General features: G+C 36.2%; 1 protein-coding gene across 4 annotated transcripts in view; it reads left to right on the top strand.

Annotated features, from left to right (window-relative positions):
• PTPN13 (protein tyrosine phosphatase non-receptor type 13) overlaps positions 1–27,505 on the top strand; it is a 178,189-nt gene that overhangs the window by 71,698 nt on the left and 78,986 nt on the right. For all 4 annotated transcript variants that reach the window (XM_047091577.1, XM_047091578.1, XM_047091579.1 and 1 more), the window contains exons 7-13: positions 12,938–13,033; positions 13,653–13,746; positions 20,473–20,695; positions 23,842–23,916; positions 24,043–24,217; positions 26,213–26,366; positions 26,864–27,002. In XM_047091577.1, the coding sequence (XP_046947533.1) occupies positions 12,938–13,033; positions 13,653–13,746; positions 20,473–20,695; positions 23,842–23,916; positions 24,043–24,217; positions 26,213–26,366; positions 26,864–27,002 (956 nt within the window). The remainder of the gene's footprint in view (positions 1–12,937; positions 13,034–13,652; positions 13,747–20,472; positions 20,696–23,841; positions 23,917–24,042; positions 24,218–26,212; positions 26,367–26,863; positions 27,003–27,505) is intronic.

Consider the following 27,505-nt stretch of genomic DNA (forward strand, 5'->3'; position numbering starts at 1 on the left):
TTTTCTGCGTCAATTGACAGGATCATATGGTTCTTCTCTTTTCTTTTATTAATGTGATGTATCACGTTGATTGATTTGCGAATGTTGAATCAGCCCTGCATTCCAGGAATGAATCCCACTTGATCATGGTGAATAATTCTTTTTATATGCTGTTGAATTCGATTTGCTAGTATCTTATTGAGAATTTTTGCATCCATATTCATCAGGGATATTGGCCTGTAGTTCTGTTTTTTTTACTGGGTCTCTGTCTGGTTTGGGAATCAAAGTAATACTGGCTTCATAGAATGAGTCTGGAAGTTTTCCTTCCCTTTCTATTTTTTGGAATAGCTTGAGAAGGATAGGTTTTATCTCTGCTTTAAATGTCTGGTAGAACTCCCCTGGGAAGCCATCTGGTCCTGGACTCTTATTTGTTGGGAGATTTTTGATGACTGATTCAATTTCTTCGCTGGTTATGGGTCTGTTCAAGCTTTCTATTTCCTCCTGATTGAGTTTTGGAAGCGTGTGGGTGTTTAGGAATTTGTCCATTTCTTCCAGGTTGTCCAGTTTGTTGGCATATAATTTTTCATAGTATTCCCTGATAATTGTTTGTATCTCTGAGGGATTGGTTGTAATAATTCCATTTTCATTCATGATTTTATCTGTTTGGGTCATCTCCCTTTTCTTTTTGAGAAGACTGGCTAGAGGTTTGTCAATTTTGTTTATTTTTTTCAAAAAACCAACTCTTGGTTTCGTTGATCTGCTCTACAGTTTTTTTAGATTCTATATTGTTTATTTCTGCTCTGATCTTTATTATTTCTCTTCTTCGGCTGGGTTTAGGCTGTCTTTGCTGTTCTGCTTCTGTTTCCTTTAGGTGTGCTGTTAGATTTTGTATTTGGGATTTTTCTTATTTCTTGAGATAGGCCTGGATTGCAATGTATTTTCCTCTCAGGACTGCCTTTGCTGCATCCCAAAGCGTTTGGACTGTTGTATTTTCATTTTTGTTTGTTTCCATATATTTTTTAATTTCTTCTCTAATTGCCTGGTTGACCCATTCATTCTTTAGTAGGGTGTTCTTTAACCTCCATGCTTTTGGAGGTTTTCCAGACTTTTTTCTGTGGTTGATTTCAAGCTTCATAGCATTGTGGTCTGAAAGTATGCATGGTATGATTTTAATTCTAGTATACTTATGAAGGGCTGTTTTGTGACCCAGTATGTGATCTGTCTTGGAGAATGTTCCATGTGCACTCGAGAAGAAAATATATTCTGTTGCTTTGGGATGCAGAGTTCTAAATATATCTGTCAAGTCCATCTGATCCAATGTCTCATTCAGGGCCCTTGTTTCTTTATTGACCGTGTGTCTAGATGATCTAGCCATTTCTGTAACTGGAGTGTTAAAGTCCCCTGCAATTACCACATTCTTATCAATCAGGTTGCTTATGTTTGTGAGTAATTGTTTTATATATTTGGGGCTCCTGTATTCGGTGCATAGACATTTATAATTGTTAGCTCTTCCTGATGGATAGACCCTGTGATTATTATATAATGCCCTTCTTCATCTCTTGTTACAGCCTTTAATGTAAAGTCTAGTTTGTCTGATATAAGTATGGCTATTCCAGCTTTCTTTTGACTTCCAGTGGCATGATAAATAGTTCTCCATCCCCTCACTCTCAATCTGAAGGTGTCCTCAGTTCTAAAATGAGTCTCTTATAGACAGCAAATAGATGGGTCTTGTTTTTTTATCCATCCTGATACCCTATGTCTTTTGGTTGGAGCATTTAGTCCATTTACATTCAGTGTTATTATAGAAAGATATGGGTTTAGAGTCATTGTGATGTCTGTAGGTTTCATGCTTGTAGCGATGTCTCTGGTACTTTGTCTCACAGGATCCCCCTTAGGGTCTCTTGTAGGGCTGGTTTAGTGGTGACAAATTCCTTCAGTTTTTGTTTGTTTGAGAAGACCTTTATCTCTCCTTCTATTCTAAATGACAGACTTGCTGGATAAAGGATTCTTGGCTGCTTATTTTTTCTGTTCATCACATTGAAGATCTGCCAAGTTTCAGTAGAGAGATCAGTCATGAGTCTTATAGGTCTCCCTTTATAAGTTAGAGCACGTTTATCACTAGCTGCTTTCAGAATTTTCTCTTTATCCTTGTATTTTGCCAGTTTCACTATGATATGTCGTGCAGAAGATCGATTCAAGTTACGTCTGAAGGGAGTTCTCTGTGCCTCTTGGATTTCAATGCCTTTTTCCTTCCCCAGATCAGGGAAGTTCTCAGCTATTATTTCTTCAAGTACCCCTTCAGCCCCTTTCCCTCTCTCTTCCTCCTCTGGGATACCAATTATGCGTATATTATTTCTCTTTAGTGCATCACTTAGTTCTCTAATTTTCCCCTCATACTCCTGGATTTTTTATCTCTCTTTTTCTCAGCTTCTTTTTCCATAATTTTATCTTCTAACTCACCTATTCTCTCCTCTGCTTCTTCAATCCGAGCCGTGGTTGTCTCCATTTTATTTTGCAGCTCATTGATAGCGTTTTTTAGCTCCTCCTGGCTGTTCCTTAGTCCCTTGATCTCTGTAGCAATAGGTTCTCTGCTGTCCTTTATACTTTTTTCAAGCCCAGCGATTAATTTTATGACTATTATTCTAAATTCACTTTCTGTTATATTGTTTAAATCGTTTTTGGTCAGTTCATTAGCTGTTGTTTTCTGGACGTTTTTTTGAGGGGAATTCTTCTGTTTGGTCATTTTGGATAGTCCCTGGAGTGGTGCGGAAGTGGGGGGCACTTCCCCTGTGCTGTCTTAAATAACTTGCATTGGTGGGCGGGCCGCAGTCAGACCTGATGTCTGCCCCCAGCCCACCGCTGGGGCCACAGTCAGACTGGTGTGTGCCTTCTCTTCCCCTCTCCTAGGGGCGGGATTCATTGTGGGGTGGCGTGGCCCGTCTGGGCTACTTGCACACTGCCAGGCTTGTGGTGCTGGGGATCTGGCGTATTAGCTGGGGTGGGTAGGCAAGGTGCATGGGGGCAGGAGGGGCAGACTTAGCTCGTTTCTCCTTAGGTGATCCACTTCAGGAGGGGCCCTGGGGCAGCAGGAGGGAGTCAGACCCGCTGTTGGAGGGGTGGCTCCACAGAAGCACAGAGTTGGGTGTTTGCGCGGAGCAAGCAAGTTCCCTGGCAGGAACTGGTTCCCTTTGGGATTTTGGCTGGGGGATGGGCGAGGGAGATGGCACTGGCAAACGCCTTTGTTCCCCGCCAAACTGAGCTCTGTCCTCCCGGGGCTCAGCAACTCTCCCTCCCTTTGTCCTCCAGCCTTCCCGCTTTCTGAGCAGAGCTGTTAACTTATGACCTCCCAGATGCTAAGTCCCGCTTGCTGTCAGAACACACTCCATCCAGCCCCTCCGCTTTTGCCAGCCAGACTCGGGGCTCTGCTTGGCCGGCGGGCCGCCCCTCTGCCCCGTCTCCCTCCCGCCAGTCCATGGAGCGCGCACCGCATCTCCGCCCTTCCTACCCTCTTCCGTGGGCCTCTCGTCTGCGCTTGGCTCCCGAGACTCCATTCTGCTAGTCTTCTGGAGGTTTCCTGGGTTATTTAGGCAGGTGTAGGTGGAATCTAAGTGATCAGCAGGACGTGCAGTGAGCCCAGTGTCGTCTACGCTGCTATCTTCCCAGGATCCCCCTGTTTGCTTTATTCTTTTCACTTTTTTACCTCAGTATAGGACTATCCTAGTCTACTTGTTTCTTCTTCCTTGTTCCTGATATCTTTTTTCTACCACATTACTCCATCTCAATATCTGAGAAATTGTATGTTTTCTAATAGAAGTATCTGTCACCATCTCTCTTGTTTGTAATTACCACACACTCCCTATCTAACATTGCCTTGTGAGTTGGCAACACATTCCTGATTATGAGAGATTGACTTGGAACCAGTACTGTGAGTATAGTATGAACAGCACTCCACCTCCTGGGTGGGGACCATGAATACCATTTTGCTTCCAACAGTTAAAACTCCTCTACATTCTGTATAAATACTGGAAAAGGAAATGAAGAATAGATATAAGTAAGTCCTTCAAAGGTGACTGTGGTTAAATGTTCCTATTTAAGGAGTTTTAAGTCAATCTACTATATATCAACCTTAAATATTGCTTAAAAGACAATATTGTGACCTCTGGTCTAGCCTAGTTTTGCTGTTCTGTGACTGCCTTGTGAATGCAGCTTAAACTCTGTGTTGTGCAACTAGAATATGTAAGCACTAAAGTATGTGAGCCTGTTCTTATTATTGAGGCACCTTAATGTTTCATTTTCATGAGAAGATTGAATTTGAAAGTTCATACATTTTTATAGTTGCATTTTAGAAAAGCAAGGGGATGGATTTATAAATATTACAGTTCACCATGTAGGATACTTCTAGTGGCACATTCTAAGGGAGAAATTTTTTTCAAAAATTATCTCTCCTCTAAAATCCAAACTATTCAGTTTTTATTTCTTCACCTTATTTCCCTTTGAAAAGAAAAGAAGATATGATTGAGTTGTTATTTGGATTACTTCATGAACTAAAATAATTTAATATTCAGTTTCTGTTTCACTCATATCAGTTCCACAAAAGTAAATATGAATAATCAGGGATTTTAGGTGATATTGGTCAAATATCACATGTATTTCAGAATTGATAACTCTATTATTCTACCAAGATGCAAATATATTTTGTATCTCTGAAGAACACACTATTATAGACGGAATCAACATCTTAGCCAGAAAGAATAAAGTGCCTGCTATACTTCTAGGACTAAATTTTAAAGACATTTGTATTTTAGACCAGCATTGTCCAATAGAACTTCTTCAGTGGAGGAAATGTTCTATATCTACAAAGTCCCAACTCAGTAGTTACAAGCCACACGTGACAGTTGAGCACTTACATTGTGGTGGCTAGTGCAACTGAGGAACTGAATATTTTATTTACATTTACATAGCTACATATGGCTAGTGGCTGCCATATTAAAATAGTACAGCTTCAGACCATTCTCATATAAAGTTAATCCAGTATAAAATACCAGTATTCAAATGAGAGAAGATTTGGTTTGAGAAATACTTGGGAAGGAGAATAGACAATTTACTTCCGTTCTTTAGATTTATCCAAGTAGAAAGAATGAAATTGCATTTAAAACACTAAAGAAAGTGAATGGTGAAACAAATACAAACTTTCCAGTATCTATATTCATAGTAACATAATATTGATTTTGGAGTCTAACAAAATTATAGGCTATTTTATCAGAAATTAGGGGCCTAATTTAAATTGAACTGATACATAATTAACATACACCCAGTTTGGCTTTGGCATAAATACCTGAGAAGCATGGATTGATGTGTTTTAAGAAAGATTTAAGATGCATCATAGTAGCAACAGTATCATAGCAATTTTTGAGACCTAGCAATTTAAATCTCTGAAATATTTCTTCATCCCATCCCAATCTCTCAATTCCTTGCTACCATGGACTATGGAAATAGCTTTCTAAGCTATTTCAACTACCATTTACGTCTTCCATTTTCCTGCCACACAAATCTGAATAATTTCTTCTCTGCCTCAGCCATGAACTTGTCATCATCTGAACAAGGTAAAATTCTAGCTCCTTAGATCATGTCTCTCCAGTGTCATCCTTTAGCATTTCCCATCTCACACCCCACTCCAATACGTGGTGCAGTCTCTCAGTCTGTCTCTCTGTCTTCCCCTCTCTTCCTCCCTCCAGCCAATTGTTGTCATTGCCAATTGTCGTTTCCATGCCTTTATTCATACAGCTTTCTGCCTCAAGACTATCAAAGCTTTCAGGCATTTCTGATTCAGGAAGCTTTCTCTCACCTTCCCAGTTTAGGATGATGGCCTCATTTTCATTGAAATTATTTGTTTTAAGGAGCTTGTTTCTTTTCCTCCTATAGATATCAGAAATTTGGCATAATCTAATCCATAACTATATCCTTAGTATCTACCACTATATCCTACATGATACTGTTTATTAATCTAAACTGAGTATTGCAATGTAGTTATTAATATTAAATATTTGGCATATGCTGTTTCAGATATGTGATACAACAATATTCTCTGATGAATTATGCATAGTGAGCAGAAATCCTTCTTCTCCTGTGTTTTATCCAACTTCAAGAGAAGTCATAACCTGACCAACCAAGAGTAAAGGCAATCAAATTCCTTTAGAACTCTATACTGTTCATTTGAAAGATTTAGAATGGGCAATAAAGTCATAACACGGGATCCTGGAGGATGTTAGAGGAGTGGTATAGCCAACCCAGATGCAAGCCACAGCCTACATTGGTGGCCACTACATTGCACAAGTCTCCTGTGAGGGAATGTGTTTTTACCATTCCTGCTTTGCACAAATTTTACATCTCTAAAGTAATTTATAGTTCACAGAGCATTCTCCTATGTATCTTTCCTCAATTACATGTGTTTATATTTGCATGAGTTCTGTTCCTCCTGTTGACAAAAATTTTTGACTTTGTCTAGCTCTCAATGGGTTTTAGAACATGGTTTGTTCATAGATCATGTAGTATGGTATATGAATACAGTGAACATATAAAAGGTATAATCTTTAATCTCTGAAAATTACTCCCTTGAAAAGAAAGCATAAAGAAAAACATTTCATACATGAAAACATAGTATCATTATTTTGGTTTCTCTGTTTATTTGAAAACTGAAATATTTTGTCAGGGCTAATAACCTTAAAAATGCAGGGTTTGAAAAATTGTTATAATTCTTTAATTCCTGATGCTGCACTTGTCTGAGTCTCTCTTTCTGCATGTTACATGTCTGAGCTTGAATATGTGTCACTTGTAAATGATGTTTTTAGATTACAGTTTGTGCTGGTTTAGGTTCATTTTAATGTGAAGATTATAGATTTGAATGTTTCATCTGAAATAGCTTTATGTAAGCTCAGAATATTATGCAAATCATAATACCCTAAATATTAAAAGTATAGTGTTCATGATCATGTCCCACAACTTTATATGTTTAAAGTATTAAGTGTGAAAATAATTTTAACTGAAGTGTTAAGTATTGGTGCAAATTGGAACTCTTAGTTGTCAAGAACTTATGGCTAAATGCTCTAGCCTATTGAAAAGCTGCTCTTCACTGGTACTATATAAGTAGAGTCAATAGGATATTAGAGTTGGAGTGAATTTTGTTTAAAGGATCAGATTACAGGGGCGCTGAGTGGCTCAGTTGGTTAAGCATCCAACTTCGGCTCATGTTATGATCTCATGGTTCATTGGTTCAAGCCCCATGTCAGGCTCTTGAGTTGACAGCCTGGAGCCTTCAGATTCTGTGTCTCCCTCTCTGTCTCTCTGTCCTTCCCCCACTTGTGTGCACATGCTCTCTCTCTGTCTCTCTATCAAACATAAATAAACATTAAAAAACTTTTTTAAATAAAAAAATCAGATTTCAGCTAAAGAATAATAAAATATTTGTCAGATTTTCATATCTTGTATTCTTACAAGAAATAGTATACTCTTAATTATGGTAAAACAGTACTAGAAACTAAAAGATGTCTTCAATTGTCAGAGTATGTATGATTACTGAATCTCTATAACTAGACCTCTCTCCAAATGTTAATTCATTAAGTCATCCTTCTGTAGACCCTATTCTTCTCATCCTCTCACCACTGTTCTACTAAATGTAGGTTCTTTCCTAAAACTTCATTTTCCATATCTAAAAACTAAGTACTCATAGGGAATCAAAGAGAAGGAAATCAGTAAAATGTGGAATAATCATGACCCTAAATGGACCCTGGTACACTGATTTGTTCAGTATAGGTTTCATTTAAATGTTTACTGAGAAATTTGCAAACCAACAAATTAATCTAATTTTTATCCCACAAAAGCCAAATATAGTTCTGCAATTATAATGGTGAAGGCTTAAACTTTTGCTATATATTTCAGTGAAAGTGGCCATATGTGCATTTTATAAAATGCCTATTTGGTTTTCTTATTTAAATTTTAGTTAACATACAGTGCAATATTGGTTTCAGTAGAATTCAGTCATTCATTACTTACATACAACACCCAGTGCCCGTCACAAGTACCCTCCTTAATGCCCATCACCCATGTAGCCCCCCTGTCACCCACCTCCCTCCATCAAGTTTGTTCACTATTGTTAAGAGTCTCTCATGGTTTGTTTCCCTATCTCCTCTTTCCATCCCCCACCTTCCCAGTCATCTATTTTGTTTCTTAAATTCCACATATGAGTAAAATCATATGGTATTTGTCTTTTTCTGATTGGCTTATCCCACTTAGCATAATACATTCTAGCTCCATCCACATCATTGCAAATGGGAAGATTTCATTGTTTTTGATGGCTGAGTAAGATTCCATTGTGTGTGTGTGTATACGTGTGTGTGTGTGTGTGTGTATACGTGTGTGTGTTTGTGTGTGTGTGTGTGTGTGTGTGTGTGTGTGTGTGTGTGTATACATGACATCTTCTTTATCCATTCATCAATTGGTGGACATTTGGGCTCTTTCCATAGTTTGGCTATTGTTGATAGTGCTGCTATCATGTACCCCTATATGTTGATAGGGTGCATGTACCCCTTCAAATCTGTATTTTTGTATACTTTAAGTAAATAACTGATAGTGCAATTGCTGGATTGTTCTATTTTTAGTTATTTGAGGAACCTCCATACTCTTCCTAAGAGCGGCTGCACCAGTTTGCATTCCCACCAACAGTGCAAGAGCGTTCCTCTTTCTCTGCATCCTCACCAACACCTGTTGTTTCTTGTGTTGTTAATTTTAGCCATTCTGACAAGTGTGAGGTGGTATCTCATCGTAGTTTTGATTTGTATTTCCCTGATGATGAGTGATGTTGAACATCTTTTCATGTGTCTGTTAGCCATCTGAATGTCTTGAATATTCTTAATAGGTCCATTGCACATCATTCAAGAATGTTGGCATTTATAAAACTTTGTAGTATACTATATAAATACTGAGGAGCATTTCTTTGTTTAAAAACATAGTCTGACACTTTTTAATTAAAATAAAAATTACCAGGTTGTATTGATCTGGGTATGTGATGATTTATTATGCTCTCTGTTTTTGTGTCTGTGTAGAAGTTTTCACAATAAAAAAGCTGGGTTTTTTTTTTTTTTCTTTTTTTAATCACTCAGTTAATACCACATTCCTGGGATCTAGGACAAATCTAAAGTGCTTAAAGTATACATTTAAATGTAGATAGAGGGGCGCCTGGGTGGCGCAGTCGGTTAAGCGTCCGACTTCAGCCAGGTCACGATCTCGCGGTCCGTGAGTTCGAGCCCCGCGTCAGGCTCTGGGCTGATGGCTCAGAGCCTGGAGCCTGTTTCCGATTCTGTGTCTCCCTCTCTCTCTGCCCCTCCCCCGTTCATGCTCTGTCTCTCTCTGTCAAAAATAAATAAACATTGAAAAAAAAAAATTAAAAAAAAAAAAATAAATGTAGATAGAAAACATGTCTGTGGTATCTGGATCCTTCAAAAAGAAAGTTGTCAATAATGTTAGGACACCTCATGGATAATTAGGGATTAACCTTCTTCTGCAGATCAGAATAGAGGACAAAAGCTGCTCTGGAACTAGTTAGTGTCTACTGGATGCCTTCAAGTAGGTTGTCTCAGAAAGTCAAGCCATGTTCCTATCAGATCATGTGATTTGTAAGCATGCAAAATGTGCCTCTCCATATACACCAATGCAAGATATACTCTTGGTAAAGAATATGTTTGTAATAATTTATGTTTGTAGTGAATTTTATAATAATTCCTGAAATGACTGAATTTATTATTTAATTCAGAAATAGAAAGCCTATATTTACAAAGGCTAGCCTTTCTCATAAGCATGACTGAGTAGTGAATGTTGCCTGGAACTTTAATCTGGCCATGCCATTACATGAAAGGAACATGGCTAGCAGCATTATAAAAGATACATTCCAGAATGAGAAGCTTACAAAAGAGATTCCTACACTCTAATTAACATAGGCTCCCCATTTCTACCCCAGTCCTAGAAGAAAACAAGGAAGTCTTCCCATCCCCTGGTAGTGCTGCAAAACTAGCCATCGATCGCATGTTTCTGAAGTGCTAGTGCCCCATTACTATAAAGCAATAAAGGATCATAAGACAGTGCCCACCCTCCCCCAAACGTGTGGTGCTGAGAACATTCGCAGACCAATACCTCATCAAGGGAAACTGATTTGTTGTTATACTTTTAGGAGGGGATAATCAACATTGTATTAATTTGTCTCACACAAGGAACCCAAGAATTATAAAAAGGAAAAGGAATATGGACACATGAAATAATATAAGAACAATTATAAAGCAGCACCAAAGAATGGAAATTTTAATTAAGATGTATTTGCTGTCCTACAGCCACTTGGCAGAAATAGTTATAAAACAATAAATTCATTCAATGTGGGGTATGAAATTGTTATTGTATGGCATAACATCTAAGTGACTGAAGTTCTCTATCTACTAAGTAGGCATATTGCAACTTCATATCTTTCTTTGTAAAGTAAAAACAGTATTGCCTCTGTACTTTTGAGTCCACTCCTTGGCCTTGTTCGTTCTATTTACTGTGCTGTGTACATCGCAATGCCAGGTTTGTAATTTGTTCAAGTTACCTTGGAAAAATCCCTCAGAAGTTTAACATGGGGATTCTATAACAATACAACAAAAAGTTTGTCAGTGCCCTTTGAAAATAGCAGTTCTTCTTAAGTAACCATTTAACTATGTTCATTACATTTAAATAGAATTAAACAAAACCATTGTTTGATGTCTTCTACAATCTTTTCAAATCACATTTATCTTAAACCAGAGGAGTTTTTTAAAAATTATCTTATTTACTGTAAGACTTCCTTGTGGTAGAATGGAATCATTTTTTTGAAGCACTGGTAAATATTTGGATTTTCAACCCTAAAACCCTTTCCACTAATTATAGTATTATTTAATACTCATTTTCAGTGTGTATAAAGCTAAACAAAGTAGGGGTCTTCTATATTATGCCTACCGTTCCAGGTAAACATTGGCACAAGAACAATGTGCAACTTCATCTCCATCAAGCCCACGGCCATTTTTACTTCTACTCCTCTCACTTCTTTAAAGTTTTGCCTCAGCATGACCTCCCGATCCTGCCAGCACATCATTTCCGTCCTGGTTCTGTGATGCCATTTGACTATTTCATTCATTTATCCATCTCTTTTTCCTTCAAAAATCTCTAGTGAACACCTTGCAGCACAGGAATAATTCATTCTGCAAAGTTCCTGTTCTCAAGTTTGCAAACTAGTAAAAAAAGAATCCCTCACTTGTCTCCGTTGTGTGCTGTCATACATCCCATGTCTCCCCTCAGTTCCAGGAGTTTCCCATGGTTTTCCTTCTCTACTGCCAAGAAAAAGCCACAAAACCATTCTGATTGGTTCCAATAAAATTCATGCATTCTAGCCTAATCTATACTCTCATGGCTATATAAAGGGTGTCATGTGGTTTTTACTGACTCTTATCAGTAAATTCTTCATAGCAGAATTTCTTTACTCTTCTGAAGCTCCCGGCCACTGATTCCCAGGAGTAATTGCACTTTTTCATTACCAGGAGTAAGGCAACTTCTGATATGAGTATCCTGGATTCCTTCTATATTTTCACTCTTTCCCTGTTCATCATTTCTTTCTCTTATGAAGAAAAGGTTCTTCCTCCTTGCCAAACTGACCATCCATGTATGTTGGGGTGTTTTTCCATTTCCTGTCTCCTTCAGCACATTTTTTCATCAATTTTCCCCACAATCATTTGCAATTTCAGTCTTTCCCAATCTGCAGGCTTATTATCCACTGATTAACATCGTGCTCAGATGTTCCAATCTGCCACAAAGATTCAGATAACTCATTCAGTCGATTTTTTTTTTTACATTGAGTTTTTAAAGCCCTATTTAAATGTATTTTTGTATGTTTTGGGGAGTGGGTGGAGAGAGGTTTGTAGTTTCCATCTAATTCTAACAAGTGTATCTGTGACTTCACAATATGAAGAGCCACTGCTATAAATGTAGTCAGAGACCAGGTTGTTAAAGGCTTTGAATATCAAGCTAAGGAGTTTATAAACTGTATTTTGAAACTTTAAGAGATGATAGCAATATGCCCAGATTTTTATTTCTGGAAAGTTCACTCTCTGTAATGTGAATCATAATATGAAATGGGTAAGATTGCAGAAGAGGGAATCTAGGATACATGAAGTAGTCTAGACATGAGATGAATAGTGATCTATAACTGTATGAAGAAGAGGAATGAATTAGAAACATTTAGAAGATAGAATTTTTATTTTAATGTGATCCTACCCACCTAATACAGGGCACACACTGCACAACCCCACAAAGTACACCCCCCCACACACACACTCCCAATGCTTATTCATCTCATTCTGGTAGATTTAAACATCCTGTCTTCAATTAAGTATTTTTGTCCTTAAACATTTTAAATTATTTGAGCTTGGGACTGTATCTTTGGGTTTTCTATTCCTTTATAGCATGTAACACAGAGAATTACACAGTGACCTTTCAAAAACTGCTTAATGATGATGTTTATATAACATCCACTGTGTTCTAAGAGCTTTGCATATATCACTTCATCTGATGCTCGCAACAACACTACTAGGTGTACACTATTATTATACCCCCATTTCAGCTGAAGATGAGTCACAGGAAGCTTCAGCTACCTTCTTAAGGTGTCACACACCTGGCAAGTAGTGAGCTGAGATTCGAACCCAGGCAGTCTGGTGTCAGAGTCCAGGTTCTTAACCAGTATGCTAACCTGCCTCAAAATTGGAATCACGTTGTTTGAGTATCATCCAGCAATTGGTAAATTTAAAGCAATACATAAAATGTTCTAGTCTCATAAGAGTAAATGTAATATCTGATTTGTGTGGAACAGAAATGGATTTGCTTTCTAATGTTTTTCTTTTAATTCTTTTAGAACCAATTCGAAGATATAAAACTTACCACAGTGATATCTTTAGTACTTCCAGTGAAAGTCCATCTATTATTTCCTCTGAATCAGATTTCCGACAAGGTGAGAGGCATCTGAACAACCAAAATGTTTTTAAGAATCCATGAATTTTCAGGGGCACCTGGGTGGCTCAGTCAGTTGAGCGTACGACTTCGGCTCAGGTCATGATCTCGCAGTCCGTGAGTTCAAGCCCCGCGTCGGGCTCTGTGCTGACAGCTCAGAGCCTGGAGCCTGTTTCAGATTCTGTATCTCCCTCTCTCTGACCCTCCTCCATTCATGCTCTGTCTCTCTCTGTCTGAAAAATAAATAAACGTTAAAAAAAAATTTTTTTTAAATCCATGAATGTTCTTCTTATTCAGTAGTGTTAAGATATAAGGTATCAAAAGAATAATTTTATATGAAATTTAAAAATTATAAAAAAGCTGCCAGTTACTCATTTTAACAGTATTATAGGAACTTAATAGCAGTTTCATCAAATAACAATATAGTCATTTTCATAATAGGAAATAATTCACTGTCTTCAAAAATAACTTACCTCTGAAGAGTTTAATGACATTATATCATTAATTTGGTGGTATGAATATAATTTGTAAAAATTATCTTATGTATCTGCTCAGTGTTTTAGTTTTAAATAAGTTGCTTTATATTTTTATTACCTGTGTTATTTTTTTTCATTCTTTAGTACGAAAAAGTGAAGCTTCAAAAAGGTTTGAGTCCAACAGTGGTCTCCCAGGGCTGGATGAAACCCCAGGTCAAGGCCCATCACAGAGACCAAGGTATGTGATAGGAAAAATAGTAATATATTTCCAGTGACACGTGGGTTTTTTTTCTTTGTTAGAATCAAGGAGAATTTTTGAAAATTATCCTTTTTTCTTTATTTTCTCCATTTTCCCTTTCCCTCCTCTTTTTAATTCTTGGAAATTCATTTAATTATGTGAAAGACATTGTAGTAGTTTGAGTTGTTGCATCTTTTAAAATTAGAATTGGCTCTGATTATTTATAGTCTGTGTTTGAAATTAAAATTGTTAATATGAATATAAAATCATTTATTAACAGGAAGTTCAGAAGGCATGGCATTAAGCATCTGTGAGAAGATAGTAAACCTTGATTTCTAAGACAATAATTTCTCTTTTGAAAGGTTGAATAGGCTCCACAAGCAGATTTTCAGAGAGTATTATTTGTTGAATGAATAATGAATAGGTTACTACTAAATAACCTATTATGTAAAAAGTTAATTATTCACTACATATTTACTGGCTTACAAGAGGTTAACTTGTGTTTTTTTGTTTTTGTTTTTGTTTTTAACTTGTGTTTTTTTTTAAGCCCAGTTTGGGCTGTTTAGAGTTTATTTTCATACTGAAATGGTTGACTTTCTAATAAGGTGTTAGGTATTATTCATGTGTTGGGCTTAGGGTGGTAGTATCATAGCTGTATATTGATTTACTTTGTTTAAAGCAAAAAGTGTCAAACCAGTAGTGAATATATTGTTGTGTATCCTTTTCACATGTGCACAGTTCCCTTACATGAATAAAGCATATTGTTAATGTTAAACATTAATTTGAAATTTATAAAAAGGTTGCTTTAGAATTTACTTATAAACCATACAAATTCTTTTAAATTTGATATCTCAGTTTGTTTAGTTCAAGTGCCACCATATACAAAAGAATCATTTGGAGATTAACAGAAACTTGCCCGTAAGCTAATTAATTCTGGTAGACACTGTTTCACACCCGTAAACTATTAATAGACCAGGTAACCCTAGCCATGTGATTAAAGCAGACAATTTATCTAGGGTTTAGAATCCAAGCAATTAATTACATTGCACTAAAGTAATTCCTTTCAGCATTCCATTTTTTATTAAATTTATGTCTTTTTCTCTTCTCTCTTACGCTTTTTTGAGATAGTCCATGATACTTTATTTACTTTGAGGAAAGCTCTAATAAGTATTCATTTACCTAAAGCTGTGTTATATTTGCATAATAGCATTTTATATTAATAAGACCCCATTGTGGTGAGACCCTGACTTAGTAATTTTGAACAAAGAGGTAAGAGACAAAAAGATTTATGTTTGGTATTATACATTTTCTTAAAGACACAAAAGCATTTGGAGATGAACAGCAGTAAGAAGCAAATATTGAAATGCACTAAGCTCTATGATGAATTGAGGGAGTCACTCCTATCTATGTATTTAATTTGGAGAAAATTTATATTAATAGTATGATGCCCTTTAGGTTGATGAAAAGCATGAGTAAAGATAACAACTGGAGAATTATTAAGCTTATGATTTAAAAATTAATTGCTTTTATAGTTCATTTGTTAGTTATTTAAAAATATATTCCTCCAAATAAAATTAAGTCATTTTGTGAGCCTTATTTCAATTTTCTTGGTGAGTTACCTCAAAAGATTATGAGAGAACCTTAGTTCTGACTGATTTTATTTTTAGGGGATATTAATTTTAAGACCACTTTAGCTTATAAAATTGTGTTCTAATGATAAACTATCTTTTAGTTCATACTTTAAGAGGAGAAAAAAACTCCATGTAACATCCATAGCATCTCCATTAGATGAAAACATAATAAAAAATATTTCAAGAAGTAGATTGTTAAGTCTGTATATATTAAACTTGATGTAATATGCTAAACTCAACTTCTTTTAGACAAGTCTCACCCTCTTTTTCTGCCCACAGGAAAACACATTAACTAAAATACTCTAAATTCCTTATTCAAGCACAGAATTTTCTGAATGTATACAAAGGTTTCTGATAACATCCTTAGCATGCTGGCACACAATTAGGAGGTCCTGTTTTGTTCTTTAGGTCATATATTTGTGAGGTCTATAAATAGTATTGTATTTTGACATGTTGCATGCTTCTTTATAAAAATTTCCATTCCCTTTAGCTAGAATTAAATGGAAAAACAGATCCAGGCAGTCTATTGATTTGTATCGTAAAGGGTGGGGGGAAATTAACAGGAAACTATGAGTCAGATGCAGCAGAATGAGTAATTTTTTGATTCTGAGTTATCAAAAGTGTCTTTCAGTGACCAAAAAGGATATTCAAAGCTATTTTCCAAAGAACATCTCTAAGTTTTTTCTGTGTTAACTTACAAAGTTCAGTTTATACGTAGTACAATTCCCATGGCTTCTGAACCTATTTACTTGACAAGGTAGCCTGTTTTTCTGACTTAAAACAACCTGTTTATTCATTCCTAAATGATCCAGATTTTCTTAGTTTTGTTCTTTTGTTTGCTTTGTCTTTATTTTTGTTTTATTTTGGGTTTGTTGTTGTTGTTGTTTTTGGTTTTGGTTTTTTGTTTTTTTTTTGGTCTCAAACTTTTTAGCCTTTATAGAAACTTCAACCAGATATTGTGTTGAGAGAGATTAAATGATAATTACTCATTTTGGCTACCTGTTTGTAGCTGTGGTATAAAATAATTTGAACAAGAAGGCCAATATAGTTGATGAAAATAACAGGTGTGAGTTAAAATGTCTAGATTCAAATTCTTATTATTATACTTGACCCCCTTAAGTGAGAGAGCCATAATATTATATTCTGTCATTTGCTCAAGAAATGATTCCTGTGAACCTACCATGTACTAGCAACTTTTAGGTACTGGAGATAAAGCCATGAACAAGACCATAAAAAAAAAAAATCAGATAATGATGGTGCTTTGAAGAAAAATAAAGATGATGCTAAGGGGATAGAGAGTGCACATAGAAGGAAACCATAAACAAAATGAAAAGTCAACCTATTGAATGGGAGAAAATATTTATATGAAAATATCTGATAAGGGATCATAGCTAAAATATAAAGAAATTATACAACTCAACCCTCCCCCCAAAAAAAGCCAAATAATCCAATTTAAAAACCACAGTGCATATCATCTCATACCTGTTAGAATGGCTAAAATCAAAAAGATAAGAAACAAGCATTGGCGAGGATATAGAGAAAAAGGAATCCTCAGGCACAGTTGCTAAGAATGTAAAATGTAAAATGGTGCAACCACTGTGGAAAACAGTGTGGAGGTTCCTCAAAAAATTAAAAAGGAACTATCACATGATTCAATAATTCCACTAGTGGATATGTACCCAAAGAAAATTAAAATATCAAATTTAAAAACATATATGCACCTGTATGTTTATTGCAACATTATTTATAATAGCCAAGATGGAAGCAACCCAAGTGCCCATCAGTAGATGAATAGGTAAAGAAAACACAGACACTCTCTCTCTCTATCTCTCATACACACACACACACAATGAAATATTACTCAGCCATAAAAGAGAATGAGATCTTGCCATTTGCAACAACATGGATGGACCTAGAGGGTATTATGCTGAGTGAAATAAGAGAAAGACAGATACCATATGATTTCACTTATATATGGAATCTAAAAATCAAAACAAATGAACAAACACAAACAGACTTACTAATCAACAAACTGTTAATTGCCAAAGTGGGAAGGGATGAAGGAGGATTAGATAAAGAGGATTAAAAGGTATGGTCTTCCAGTTATAAAATAAATAAGTCACATAAATGAAAAATACAGCATTGGGAATATACTTAGGAATATTGTAATAATGTTGTATGGTGATGACACTTAATGTGGTAAGATTGAATATTATAGAATTGTCACATCACTATGTTGTTCACCTGAAACTAATAAACCACTGTATATCAACTACACTTTTATAATTTAAAAAATTGTTTAAGGGAGAGCAGATACGTGCAAGCGGGGGAGGGGCAAAGGGAGGAAGAAAGAGAATTTTAAGCAGGCTCCAACACCCAGCATGAGCCTGACACGTGGGACTCCATCTCACAACCATGAGATCATGACCTCTGCCGAAATCAACAGTTGAATGCTTAACCGCTGAGCCACCCAGGTGCCCCAATAATAAAATTTTTTTTCATTAAAAAATTCATTAAAAAAAAAAAAACAACAAAGAGAAGGCAGGCTAAAAGGATAGAGAGTGCAGGGGTGTGATGTCCAAGTTCTGTTTTACATAGGTTGGGCAATTAGAGAAGTCCTCTCCAAAGGGTTACATTTGAAGAGAAAACTATTTTAAGGGACAGTGTGAACTATGCAGATATCAGGAGGCAGAGGGTTCCTTCCAGACAAAAGAAATTACAAAAGTAGAGGCCTTGAGGAAGCAGAGGTATGGGAGATGTGTTGCATGTTAGACTATTAGAGGAATACAGGAAGGACAGTGTGGGTGCAGCAGGATGAGTGAAGGGGGCAGAGTGGGTGGTAACCAGGACCCAAATCATGTCAGACCTCAGAAACTTAGGTGAATACTTTAGATGTTATTCTAAGTTTAATGGGATGCCATTGGATGGCTTGAAAACCTAGATCTAATTTACATTTTAATGGGATTACTCTGTTTTGTTCTGTGAAGAACAGATTAGAGCAAGAGACCAGTTAGGCAGTGATAGTAGTACATTTGGATGGATACAGCACAGACTAGTATGTTGGTGATAGAGAAGACTCAGATATAGATATTTTCAAGGTTCTGCCTACAGGATTTGCTACTCAGTTGGACATGGGATTTGCAAGATAGAGGAATCAAGAATGATTCCCAGTTGTGTTGTAAGCAACCAGTTTGAAAAAAGGTTCAACATGGGGGAAAAAATATCAAGAATCTGGTTCGAGACATATTAACCTAAGGATGGATATTAACATCCAAGTAAAACACTCACGTAGGCAAATAGAATTAGAATTCAGAGGAGAGACTGGGTTATAGGAAAATATAAAGTAATTAAGGCCATGTAATTAGATGAGATCATGTAGGTATGGAGTATATATGGAGACTTGGAAAATCTGGAGGGCTGAGGGCTGTTGTAGTCTAACACTAGATTATAAACAAGGGAGGAGCCAGCAAAAGAGACTAAGGAGGAAGAGCCACTAAAGTAGAAGGAGAATAAAAAGAGCATGGACTTCCCAATGGGAAATGTTTTAAGAACTGGAAGGACTAAGCAACTATATCTTTTGGCACTTAGAAGTCAAGTAAAATGAAAATTGATAACTATCTTTTGGCTTTGACAGCAGAGGTCAGTCATTTTTGTGAACAGCTTCGGTGGAATAGTAGGGACTAAAACCATTGGTTTGAGTCTAAGAGACTGGCAGATGAAGTAGAGATAAAGCTTAAATAATTTGAAGAGATTTACTCTAAAAGACAGCAGGAAAAAAAATGGGATAGAGTCCAAAAGGGGTTGTAGAACCAAAGGAGGATTTTCTGTTCTGAGTAGGAAATAGTATATCATTTTTGTATACTAATGAAAATAAGATAGTGTACAATGCATGTGAGGGGATAATTGCAGGAGCAAAGTCTTTGAGTAGGAGAGGGGGTGGAATTTTATGCACAGTAGAGGTATTGGGCCCATGTGAGTGTGCAGGAGATCCATCGTTGTAACAGAAGAGAAGGCAGAATACATGGACGTAGATGTGGAAAGTTTGGTGGTAGAAGGATGAGGAAGTTATTTCCTGATTGCTTCTTATTTCACCAAGACAACTGGGGAAAGGTCATCAGTAGAGAAGGAGAGAGTATTTGAGCTTTGAAAAGAAAAGGGAAGGAAGAAGATATAAAATAGTTCTCTAAGAAAATGAGTTACCAGGCAGTGCTGAGAGCCCAATGAGATCAGTCAGCATGGTTCTGCAGTTTCAGGAGAGTTGAGATTGTTTGCAAAGGGGTGATTTTAATAATGGGCTTTGGAATTCAAGCAGGATAAGGGCAAAGAGATAACAGAAAGTGATGGAGTCAATGAATTATTTGAAGAAGGTATTCGAAGTAGTGAGCTAAAAAGAAAAAGAAAAAAGACAAAAAAAGAAGGGATTATATGGAGAGGCCATTGGAGGATAGAAATAGACAGTTATTGTTTATAGGCAGCATGACCATGGAAGTAGATGGCTGGCAGAAGTGGAGGAGGCCAGAGTGCTGGAGGACTTCTCAGTCTATGTGACACCACCTTAAATGATGACAGGAGCACTGGTGGAGAAGAGGACTGAGTTAGGCACTTAAATCTTTAATGAATAAGGGAGTGTTGATCAATAGGACAATAAATATCTACAGCAAAGCAGAGCAGTGGATTGAGTGATTTCATAGCATGTACTTCAGGGAGGCTGGGGGCTATTGTAGGTCAACAAGGGTCAGGAAGCTGATACAAGAATTAAGGGGAATCTCTATCCCATCTCCAGGCCCAGTGGTACATACAAGACTCTAAGAATAAAACAGCCCCATCTGAAGAGAATCGCAGTGGAAGCAGTGTTCAGAGGATGCTAGAATGTTCAGAGAAGAGGTGGAACATATAGGTCTATCCAGTGAAAATGGGACAGCATACTATATCGATACATTAAAAAAGTAGGATTGAAATGTTACTGCACGGATTCTTCTGAGATGACAAAATAAAATCTGTGTAAATTCTTGATATCTTACTTAACATGTTTTTTTTTCTTGATTAGACTTAAAATAATTATTTTCTTCCCAACCCTTTTCTCTTTTCTATATAGTAGACAATATGAAACACCCCTTGAAGGCAACTTAATTAATCAAGAGATTATGCTAAAACGGCAAGAAGAAGAAATGATGCAGCTGCAAGCCAGAATGGCCCTTAGACAGTCTCGGTTGAGCCTGTATCCAGGAGACACAATCAAAGCCTCCATGCTTGACATCAGCAGGGATCCCTTAAGAGAAATGGCCCTTGAAACAGCCATGACCCAAAGAAAACTGAGGGTAAGTTAATTCTCAGATTACTGCATTTAAACTTGGTCTCACAGGCTCTTAAAAATTGAGAACAAACTGAGGGTTGATGGGGGGTGGGAGGGAGTGGTGGGTGGGTGATGGGTATTTAAGAGGGCATTTTTTGGGATGAGCACTGGGTGTTGTATGGAAATCAATTTGACAATAAATTTCATTTAAAAAAATAAAATTAAATAAAATTAAATAAATAAATAAATAAATAAATAAATAAATAAAATTTATTTATGGAAAAAAAATAAAAAAATAAACTTGGTCTCACAGGGAAATATTATGCAAAATACTTTTTAAATTCTATAGGTGTCCTAAAGTTGCCTGTAGATGAAATTGAAATCCCATATTAATCTATTAGTGTTAAATATCATATTGGTTGATATTAAATATTTAGCTGTTTTCATGATTTCATTTTTAGAATAACATTAAATGGATTTATAATAACTGTGTATTTTAAAAGTATATTCATGATCCTTAAAGTCACCTAGATTTATTCAGCAATGTAGGAGATTATCTTTTAATATTAAGAAATTTATTATCCCACAAACCAAGATCAGGAACAGAGAACTAAATGTTGGTTCAGAAGCTCAAGAATGTTATCAAGTGCATTCAACCTTTCTGCTCTGCCATTTTCAGAATTTTGATAGCAATTTATTTTGTAGTCAAAAGATGACCACATTAGCTCCAAGTATCATATCTTTATATTACAATATTCAAAGACAAAAGGAACAAATCTGCATCTTGTATCAGTGGAGGATTTTTTAAATGTTCAGTTAGTTTATATTTTTCTTTCAACATATGTCCTATATAATTTTATAAACATAAGCTCAAAATGAACAATTCTCTCATGTAAAATATCTTGAACATTTAACATCTTCTATAATATTATTGTTAATGGTTGTAAAATACTCCATTATGTGCCTTTATCATATACGGTGATTTCTTCAATCAGTTTCCAGTTATTGGACATGAAAAATATTTCTAATTTGTTGTTGTTGCTATTGTAAGCAACGCTCTGATGAACATCCCTTTAGCTAAATCTTTGCAGGTAATTTCCTCCAAATAGAATAGCCAAGTCAAAGGCCAACACCTTTTAGGACATTTGATATGTATTGTCGAATTGCCCCTCAAAAAGTTTGTACCAATTTATGCTTCCTGTGATCATGCCTTTTCGCGATATTCTTACCTACTCTGGATACTGTCATTTTTTTATCATCATAAATTTGATAGGTGAGGCAGTATCTTTTTTTGTATTGTTTCTTCACAAATAACTCTTCAAACATGAAATAAATAGTAGTAAAAGTAATAAAATCTAGAGTGAATTTTTTCTTTTTAGCTCTGCACAAAGTGTGTTACCCCATTCTGTTTTGTTTTTTGTTGCTTGTTTCAAAGAATTGTCTTAAAAGCACATTTGTATGCCCTAGAGTTGAGAGAATTCAAATTTCTGTCATAGTTTTCTAAGGAGAAGAAATACTATTGGGTAAAAATTGCATTGAACCACACATTCGAAGACTTGGTTTCTATTGCTAATAATGCTGTTAAATGACTTTAGGTCAATTTTTAAACCAGTTTGTGCCTTACTCATGCTAATTTTTAGAATGTGGAATTGGGTCATACTTTATAAGATATTGTCTAATTTTAAAGTTATTAGATTCTAATAAAACATAACTGAATTTATTTTAAGCTGAAAGGAAGAAACTCAATGAGGTCTCATCAATTTATGATTAGAACCAATACCTTTGTCAAAAGTAAGCACTAGGCAGAATATTGTACAATTTAGTTGGGTCTCCAATAATTAAAGGCATGCATAAAGCATAAAGAGCACACACACACACACACACACACACATATATATATATATATATATATATGCATATATAGAGCATAAAGAGCGCGCACACACACACACACACACATGTGTGTGTGTGTGTGTGTGTGTGTGTATATGCACAGTTCTAATGCAGAACTGTGGCTCACTAGAGATTCATAAATGGTATTCTTTCCCTTTAATTTTTTTCTATTACTTTTGGTACAGACACACTTTAACTTGTTTATATACTGTTGCCTTAGTTGATCTGTATTAGATTCTGTGTTTCCCACGGCAGACCGTTTTCATCTTTTCTGCTCTATTTCTATTCTCGTTTAAAATGTGGCCTACCAATTGGTTCGTTGAGTATTAACAGGCACTTAATGTTAAAGTTTTACTTAAATGGTATCTGTCACATGTTCCACACTTGGTTAATTGGATAGAATTCCCACACCATGAAACCAAAGAAGAAACCAAAAAAAAAAAAAAAAAAAACAATACAACTCTGATAACCTTCATTAGTGCAAACACATGCATGTGCATTAACGCGAGCACACACGCATGCACACACACCACCTGTTGTCTTTGGCCTCAAGATAGCCCTTGCCCATTTGGACATAAGCTTTCAGTCTATTCTGAATCCTGCTCCCATCTAGAGTTTAAGTTATTTCCTCAACCAGTTATCCACTCTTGGCAAAACTTCTAGATATACAAGAGGTAAAGGAAAAGACTAGATTAAAAAGCAGCAAATGCAGTGTGTGGACTCCACTTTTGTCTCCCCCATCTCCCCCATCTTCTGAGACAATGTTTTCTCACTAGAGGCAGCAGTTGGGGACAAAGACTGATGCCTTAATATCCCTAGTTGTCACTATTTAGACAAAAAGAAAAAAGACACAGTGTCACAGTGTTCCAAAAACATGATTACGAATAGATACGTATATTTTGTAATTACAAAGTACATGTTGTCCTTTAACTGTGATTTGTTTTAGAATACCTTAAATATCACTCTCTAAAACAAATGAAACTGTGTTCAATCACTTGACACATTAGCAGTACTAAACCTAATCCTTATCATGAACTTGATAACTGTATTACATCGGTAATTAAGACTACCACTGTGTTTGAGCATCTGAGTTTATCTAAAGGCCAAAAAAAGAAAAACTTATAAAACAGTATGAAGCAAGGCTTTACATTTGACATCACTGTCGAAGATGAAACTGAGGAAGAACTTCTGTTTATATTATTATTGTATTATTTTCCCTTTAAGGAAAGCACTAGAGTAAATGGTAAATACTGTTCATTCTACCTGTGTGATTTGCAGAATTTCTTTGGCCCCGAGTTTGTGAAAATGACGATTGAACCCTTTATATCTTTGGATTTGCCACGATCTATCCTTGTAAGTAATAAAACCAATTTGTGTCACTCAGTATTTTCCATAATGACTGTTTTAAAAAACAGTTAAAATTCTTATAATATTCATTTTAATAGATGTCCTTCCTTTTTTTTTTTTTTTCAATTGTAGACCAAGAAAGGGAAGAATGAAGATAACCGAAGAAAAGTAAACATAATGCTTCTGAGTGGGCAGAGACTGGAACTGACTTGTGATACCAAAACTATATGTAAAGATGTGTTTGATATGGTTGTGGCCCACATTGGCTTAGTGGAACATCATTTGTTTGCTTTAGCTACCCTCAGAGGTACCAAGATATTTTAAGTTCAGGGTGTAGTATAGAAACTTGGCAACAAGCTGACTTCCATACCTGTTATTGCCCAACTTGTTTTGGGAAATATTAACTACATGAACATGTCAGCATTGAGAAGTAGGAGTTAGGAACTCCCTTCTCCTAATTAGATTCACTATTTTAATAGCTGTGTCTTGTAGCGTCTTCTATACCTGACCATGAAGATTTTCCTTTAGCTCTCACTATACAAAAGTGGATTTTAATTACTGTTTTGGGGACCATTATATATGTCAATTGCCTACATATGTACTCTAGAAATGAAGTATCCTGCTAATCTGAATTTGAATATATAGCAGGATCCTGTTTCTGAATCCCCACTCACATCAACTTCTTCAGCCTACTATCCAAAAAGAAATATACAGTGTCTTTTTTAAATGTTTTCAGTACATGACTGCAAATGAGTCATTTTACATATTTTTTAAGCTTTATGTGCACTGAACTTTGAAACATTCACAGTGAGCTCAGAGCACAGCTTCAGTAGAAACCACTCCTATTGGGTCGCCTGGGTGGCTCAGTCTTGAGCATCCAGCTTCGGCTCAGGTTGTGATCTCACAGTTCATGAGTTCAAGCCCCACAGTAGGGCTCGCTGCTATCAGTATGGAACCTGCTTTGGATCCTCTGTCCCCGCGGTGCCCCCTCTGCTCCTCCCCTGCTTGCACTCTCTCTCTCAAAAAATAAAACATTTAGGGGTGCCTGGGTGGCTCATTCGGTTAAGCATCCAACTCTTGGTTTTGGCTCAGGTCATGATCTCACAGTTTCATGGGTTCGAGCCCCTCATCCTGCTCTGCACTGATGGTGTAGAGCCTGCTTGGAATTCTCTCTCTCCCTCTCTCTCTCTCTCTCTCTCTCTCTCTCTCTGCCCCTCCCCCACTCACACTGTCTGTGTTTCTCAAAATAAATAAACTTAATTTAAAAAAAAAATTTTTTTTAAAAGAAACCATTCCCATTTATCAGTTCGAATTTCCATAGCTGCTGCTTGCTTTCGAGTTGGGCTTTAATAAATGCTTCTTTAATAAATCATTATATTTATAAGTCACTCTTTAATATTTTAGATTCCTATTTACCTCAAAATTTCACTTAGCTTAGACAACAGAGTACTATAAATTACAATTAAGGATAAAATTATCCTGAAACCCTACAAGATCAGGATAATGTCTTCTTTGTCACAAAAGAAATGTTTTCTTCAACTTAGTTTTTGAATTCTTGTTTCTTAAAAACTAATAATTCACTTGGTAGAGTCATCCAATAAATATTCAATTAGTGCCTACTAATGTTCTGTCACTTTACTAGTTGTAATTTTGGACAAATCAGGTGACACCATTCACATGAATAATTAACCAGAATTTCTATTTATAATACATTAATTTCTTAAACATTCTGGACAAGTCAGATTTTATTGAATAATTTTTACTTGGAAAATCAATAATATTTAACTGAATTAAAAATAGAAATAAAATGATGAGTATTGTTTCTCCTAGGTTTCGGTTGGAAGCTCAATAATAATAAATAATAGCTAATATTTATTGAATGCCTACCATATGCCACGTGTTTTACCAAGTGGTTTATATACGTTAGGTCACTTGTTCCCTACAGCAATGCTAGAAAGCAGGAATTTGCACTATCCTGATTTTACAGACAAGAAAACTGATGTCTAGAAAGGTTAAATAATTTATTGAGCGTCCCGCAGATAGTAAATGATGTAGTGGTGTTGAATCCAGTTCTGTCTGCCCATAGAGCCCTCATTCTGACAAGACAGAGCCCTAGCATCTTGCCCCCATCCACATGGAGTGCCTCAGAGCTCCTTGCCGTACTCCTTAGAAATCCGGTTTTATTCTCGTGTGAAACTGTCTTGTGCAAGTCTGATAAAAAAGAAAAAAAAAAACCTGACGGAATCAGAAGAAAACATTAAAGTATTTTATTATATCTGAATGTTTTCTCTTTCTGTTTTAGATAATGAATATTTCTTTGTTGATCCTGATTTAAAATTAACCAAAGTGGCCCCAGAGGGATGGAAAGAAGAACCAAAGAAAAAGAGCAAAGCCACTGTTAATTTTACTTTGTTTTTCCGGATTAAATTTTTCATGGATGATGTTACTCTCATACAGTGAGTACACAAGAGTTTCTGTCTTTCTCTTTTTGGTGCCTAGTCTTTTGACCATTTAGTTTACTTCTACTGAATTATTTGATTCTGACCAATGATAATGTTATTATCATAAAAGGAATATTTCCTTCGACATAGTTTATTAAATTCTTGTGCCTTAAAAGCTAAATAATAGGGGCACCTGGGTGTCTCAGTTAGTTAAGCTTCTGGCTCTTGATTTTGGCTCGGGTCATGATCTTATGGTCATGAGATCGAGCCCCTTGTTGGGCTCCATGCTCACAGCACAGCCTGCTTGGGATTCTCTCTCTCCCTGTCTCTCTGCCCTTCACCTGCTCATGCACTCTCTGTCTCTCTCTCTGTCCCCAAATAAATAAATAAACATTTTTTTAAAAAGCTTAATAATAAACCACCTTGGGAACTAAATTTATAGGCCAATAATAAAAACCACCTTAGATTCAAGATAAAGTTTACATGTTTTCTGCGTGCATTTATTGTTCTAGACATACTCTGACCTGTCATCAGTATTATCTTCAGCTCCGAAAGGATATCTTGGAGGAAAGGGTGCACTGTGATGATGAGACTTCTTTATTGCTGGCATCCTTGGCTCTCCAGGCTGAGTATGGAGATTATCAACCAGAGGTAGGATTTGCTTTTCTCCAGGGCCACCTTTTTATTAATACTTTTATCCTCAACATAATTAAGAACTGAACCTAGTTCATGTGTTTGCTATTTAGATCTGGAGATTTTTAAGGCTAGTTTGGTACCTCAAAGTGACCAGGTTCCCTGCATACATTTGTATATAAAATCATACAGCATAGGGGCGCCTGGATGGCTCAGTCGGTTAAGTGTCTGACTTCGGCTCAGGTCATGATCTCACAGTTTGTGGGTTCCAGCCCCACATCAGGCTCTGTGCCTGGAGCCTGCTTCGATTCTGTGTCTTCCTCTCTCTCTGCCCCTCCCCTGCTCACACTCTGTCTCTCTCTCTCAAAAATACACATAAAAATTTTTTTTAAAAAATCACACATTGTAGCTTTCCTTTTTTTTTTTTCCTCCTATGTAAAATTTCCTGTTTCACAGTTTCAGGATATCTTCTCCCAATTTCTAATTAATAGATACTAGGCACAGGGGTTACCAGCCTAATC

This window comes from Lynx rufus, unplaced genomic scaffold (genome assembly GCF_022079265.1).
Source record: "Lynx rufus isolate CCGP_SWC_20201006 ecotype Redwood Valley unplaced genomic scaffold, mLynRuf1.p SCAF_3, whole genome shotgun sequence".
In the NCBI taxonomy this organism is placed as follows: Eukaryota; Metazoa; Chordata; class Mammalia; order Carnivora; family Felidae; genus Lynx; species Lynx rufus.